Source organism: Bos taurus, chromosome 15 (genome assembly GCF_002263795.3).
Source record: "Bos taurus isolate L1 Dominette 01449 registration number 42190680 breed Hereford chromosome 15, ARS-UCD2.0, whole genome shotgun sequence".
Classification (NCBI taxonomy): domain Eukaryota; kingdom Metazoa; phylum Chordata; class Mammalia; order Artiodactyla; family Bovidae; genus Bos; species Bos taurus.
In genome coordinates, this window is record NC_037342.1 from 35,111,330 (window position 1) to 35,116,766 (window position 5,437).

Here is a 5,437-nt window from a genome sequence, read left to right on the forward strand (position 1 = left end):
CCAAGGTCATCTTAACCTAAATCTCTCTATAGCACCCCTGATGGCCCACCAACCATGATATGGACACCCCACAGATGAGGGTCATCTCTGGTCATTAGAACTGACTTTTCCATACATGCATGATGATTCCCTGGTGGCTCAGACAGTAAAGAACCCACCTGCAATGGGTCGGGAAGACCCCCTAGAGAAGGGAATGGCAACCCACCCCAGTATTCTTGCCTGGAAAATCTCATGGACAGAGAAGCCTTGTGGGCTACAGTCTATGGGGTCACAAAAGAGGTGGACATGACTGAGTTACTAACACCTTCTTTCACTTTCTTTTCCACACATGAAATCAAAGCCTGCCGCTGTTCCACTCAGTATCTATACCAATTCTATATTTTGAGCCACACAAAATAACTAGTCCATCCTCCTTGGACACCAGGGGTTTCTGCAATAGTACACAAACTCCCTGGGAAGGCTCTCCAAGGCTTCTTTTCTGATGGCTGAACAGCTATAGTTGCCCCAGAGGTTTCCTGTGTAACTCTGTCTCCTTGAGCTCCCCTCTCTGCTCATCCTGTTTTCCCCTCCCCATCCTAAGCATTTCATCTCTGGTCAGTTCAGTCACTCAGTCGTGTCTGACTCTTTGCAACCCCATGGACTGCGGCACACCAGGCTTCCCTGTCCATCACCAACTCCCGGAGCTTGCTCAAACTCATGTCCATCGAGTTTGTGATGCCATCCAACCATCTTATTCTCTGTCGTCCCCTTCTCCTCCTGCCTTCATCTGCATCTCTGGTAACAGCCCCAAATCATGCTTACCATGAGTAGTAGAGGGGGCCCAAGCCACAGAACAACCCGAGGTAGATGCCTGCAGTAGAAACACCATTCCTCTCCAGGCCAAGAGCTTGAGCCCTCCCTACACCCCCCACACACAGTGCCCAAAACAGCCCTTTGACACAGCTCCTCAGACCTAGGTGCCTCCCATAACCTAAGGCAGACAAAATCATGTACCCCAGGAGGCGTAAAGCAAGCAACAGTAGCTTAAGTGCGTGCATGCTCAGCCGTGTCTTTACAACCCCATAACTGTGGCCCGCCAGGCTCCTCTGTCCATGAGATTTTCCAGGTAAGGATACTGGAGTGGGTTGCCATTTCCTTCTCCAGGGGATCTTCCAGACCCAGGAATCGAACCTGCGTCTTCTGCATCTCCTGCATTGGCAGGCTGATTCTTTACTGCTGAGCCATCCGGGAAGGCGCTGGTAGCTCAAACCCTCTTTAAAATGCAGGGGTGGTTTTACAAGGATGGGTCATGACTGAAGAAGATGCAACCACCCAGGCTTCTGGGCTTAAGCATCCAGCATTCTCTGCAGTGGGTGTTAAACTGTTTCTACACCTACTAAGGTACTTTTTTTCTGGGGAGGAAGTCCGTAGCTTTTATCAGATTCCCAAAGAATCCGTGACTCAGAAAATACTAAAAATCATCGCCAAGGAGAAGTGGTCTGTTGAGAAGTCCTCCGGCCACCTAATCTGCCCCTCGCCCCAATACCAGGTTGTGACACAGCTCCTGTATCTCCTATCGCGGGGAACCCACAAAGCCCAGGCAGATACTGGCACAACCGACGATGGGAAAATTGGAGTAGGAGAGCCAGGACAACACGGAATCTGTCCCCAGAATGGGAGATCGGGTCGCGACTCCCTTCACTGCCCCTCACCCCGCCCTGATTTCATAGTGCGAGGGCTGGGAGGAACCTCTTCGGAGCATCTGATTGGGCAAAGTCCCCAAGCCAGACCTCGAGCTCGGGAGAAGGCAGGCGGGGGAGGTGAATGGCGAAGGGCGGGGCCTGCGCCGGTGCCCGCCCGCCCTCCAGCCCAGGAATAGGTCGGGCTCCCCCTGGCGGTCCCCGGCCCCTACTCCACGCCCCGGGCGCCCGGTGTCCTCAATCCTCTACCCGACCTAGCACAGGTCGGTCTCCGCGGGCCGACTGACGGACAGACGGGCCGCAGAACGACCCGCCGCGGGCGCCCGGGCAGCAGGAGGGGGCGGGGAGGCGAGGACTGCGGCTTGAAGAGCAGGAGCAGGTGCCGTGGCGACGGGCGGGAGAAGCAGGGACAGAGCGGCGGGCGGGGGCGCGGCGCCGGCGTGCGTGCGGCGGGCGCGGGGCCGGGAGGCCGCGACTCCGAGTTGAGCCCCGCCGGGTCGCGCCGAGGCGAGGGGATCTGGAGTGGGGCCGGGTGTACTGGCGACTCTGGAGGGCGCAGGATCCCAAGGAGACAGAGAGGACGAGAGCTGGAAGGGGATCGCAAATTGGCGAGAGCGCTTCGCGGGGTGGGGTAGGAAAAGAGGGAGCGTACCTGGAGGGGAGACCGTGTGAAACTGGAGCTTGGAGGGGAGCCCAGGGCGGAAATGGGCGAGACGGGAGACACGGTGGACGCTGTGTGAGGTCTGGTCAGCCGATAAGATCCGGAGGTGTGAGAAGGAAGGTTGAGAAGGAAGGCTCGGTGGGGAGAAGGGGTCCTAGGAAGACGCCTAGGGGTCGCCAGCGGGTGGAGGAGAGTTGACCTGGGATCCAGCGCCAGGTGGCAAACAGGCAGAGCGGAGGTGATTCAGTAGGCAGTGGGGCAGGTGGGCTGAGGTGTGAGGCTGGTATAAGGAAGTGAAGCAGGGGCCAGGTGGAAGTGAGGATGAGTCGAGTCTAGCTGGAGACGCGTCTCAGAAGTAAGACCAGTGCAGACTGAGGGTGGTCCCAGGGCGGGAACCCCACAGTAGGGAGAAGGCTCAGTCAGGGGTTGTCCCCCTCCTCCATGGGGGAGGCCTCTACCTGGTGGTCCCTGGAGCCATGCTGTCCCGCAAGGGCATCATCCCCGAGGAGTATGTGCTCACGCGACTAGCAGAGGACCCCGCAGAGCCCCGGTACCGTGCCCGTGAGCGGAAAGCCCGCTTCGTGTCCAAGAACGGCAACTGCAACGTGGCCCACAAGAACATCCGGGAGCAAGGCCGCTTCCTACAGGACGTGTTCACCACGCTGGTGGATCTCAAGTGGCCATACACGCTGCTCATCTTCACCATGTCCTTCCTGTGCAGCTGGCTGCTCTTTGCCATGGTCTGGTGGCTCATCGCCTTCGCCCACGGTGACCTGGCCCCTGGCGAGGGTGCCGCTGTGCCCTGCGTCACCAGCATCCACTCCTTTTCGTCTGCCTTCCTTTTCTCCATTGAGGTCCAGGTGACCATTGGTTTCGGCGGGCGCATGGTGACCGAGGAGTGCCCTCTGGCCATCCTGATCCTCATTGTGCAGAACATCGTGGGGCTCATGATCAACGCCATCATGCTGGGCTGCATCTTCATGAAGACGGCTCAGGCCCACCGGCGGGCCGAGACCCTCATCTTCAGCAAGCATGCGGTCATCGCCCTGCGCCACGGCCGCCTCTGCTTCATGCTGCGCGTGGGCGACCTCCGGAAGAGCATGATCATCAGTGCCACCATCCACATGCAGGTGGTGCGCAAGACCACCAGCCCTGAGGGTGAGGTGGTCCCCCTCCACCAGGTGGACATCCCCATGGAGAATGGTGTGGGTGGCAATAGCATCTTTCTGGTGGCTCCGCTCATCATCTACCACGTCATTGACGCCAACAGCCCGCTCTATGACCTGGCGCCCTGCGACCTGCACCACCATCAGGACCTTGAGATCATCGTCATCCTGGAAGGTGTGGTGGAAACCACGGGCATCACCACCCAGGCCCGCACCTCCTACCTGGCCGACGAGATCTTGTGGGGCCAGCGCTTTGTACCCATTGTGGCCGAGGAGGATGGCCGCTACTCCGTGGACTACTCCAAGTTTGGCAACACTATCAAAGTGCCCACGCCACTCTGCACAGCCCGCCAGCTTGAGGAGGACCCCAGCCTGCTGGATGTCCTGACCCTTGTCCGCGGGCCCTTGCGCAAGCGCACCGTGGCTGTGGCCAAGGCCAAGCCCAAGTTCAGCATCTCTCCAGACTCCCTGTCCTGAGCTCTGTTCCCTTGGGCTCCCTTCTTATGTGTGCGCACGCCAGTGTGGCATGGTATGTAGAGCGGACGTGGTGTGGGCCCCTCGGCCAGGCCAGGACCTTGTGTGAGGCTGGGCCCTCCAGCTCAGCCTCCCTGCCTGCTGCTCGCCCAGGGTGTTACAAGGCACCTGTCACTACTCTATTTCTGGCCTCAGCAGGAGCCTGCACTGGGTTATTTTTGTCCCTGCTCCTCCCAGCCCCAACTCAGGACTGGCTCGTCCCGCTCCCCTGCCCCAGACTGACAGAGCTGTGGAAAGGGTCAGGCCCTAAAGTTGGGTCTCCATCTGATCTTGGGCCCCCCGACCAACTGGCCACAAGCTGGGCAAATGGCTGGGGAAGAACAGGCCCCACATTGGAGGCCCGCTGCCCTGTTTCTGTGGCCCCAAGAGATGCCTGTGGTGAGGCCCCAGCCCCTACATGGTCCCTGAAAAAGTGATGGGCGAAAGGGTGGGCCTGGCCTGCTAGGAAGGGCAGGTGATGAGGGAGCACAGTAGAGCTGGAGAGTTGGAGAAGTGGAGCCCCTGCCCCCCGGGCATGCTCAGCAGAGAGGAGATGGCGCTGAGGGGCTTAGCTTTCTGAGCCCTGCTCAGGCTCGGGGAGGAGCGATAGGCCGCTTGCCTCTGACCTCAAAGCTTCTTTAATGAGGGCTCCATGGCCCAGGGCTGCTGCACCTGCCTGTTCCCATTCTGTCCCCCACCCTGGGAGGCTGTGGACTGAAAGAGGCTGAGAGAGACTGGGGTCCTGGGCCCACCACAGGCCTGGCTCCCCACCAGTGGCTGCCACTCACTTTGTCAAAAGGGTGGCCTTAGAGAGCCTTTGGATTGCTAGAAAAGGAAATGTTGGAAAGCACAGGATGGTGGGGGTGGGTGAGGTCCCTGAGGCAAAAAGGCCATTGATTGTGACCGGCTTGACCCCAAGCCAGACTCCTGGAGCAGTGCTATGTGTACTTGCCCAGAATCCTGCCTTCTTTGTCGTCAATAAAGCCTACCCCTTTGTGACCTAAACTCTGGGCTGTTCTTGCTGGTGGGCAGGGAGGGCAAGGGCTGGTCACTGCCAGCCCACATTTCAGAGGCTCCAGGGACCCTAGCTGGGAGGCCAGGAAAGGGACCTGGGGTTGGTCCTCTTCCGCTGTTCAGGGACACTTCCCTTCTCTGCCTCCGGTAGCCCAGCCCTGCCAGCCTATCTGACTGGCTCGATTGGGCACTCATCAGGCTTACAGCCCTGAGCCCTGCCTCCACTCCCAGGGATCTGCTGGAAGGCTGAGGTGCTCAAGGAAAGAGGCAGGGACGTCACTGGACATCACACGTCCAGTGTGGCGACTGGAGCATTAGCTCTCAAAACAAGTGCTTTCGTTCACACCCTGGCTCGAGTTCTCAGCCTTCATCTAACGTAACCTCTCTGTGCTTCAGTTGCCTCA

General features: G+C 59.1%; 1 protein-coding gene across 1 annotated transcript; it reads left to right on the forward strand.

The window, feature by feature from the left end:
• The first annotated feature begins 2,373 nt into the window (after positions 1-2,373).
• KCNJ11 (potassium inwardly rectifying channel subfamily J member 11) lies at positions 2,374-5,024 on the forward strand. The gene is given in 1 exon segment (NM_001081598.1): positions 2,374-5,024. A coding segment is annotated over 1 exon segment (1,167 nt). The 5' UTR covers positions 2,374-2,816; the 3' UTR covers positions 3,984-5,024.
• Positions 5,025-5,437: the final 413 nt, after the last annotated feature.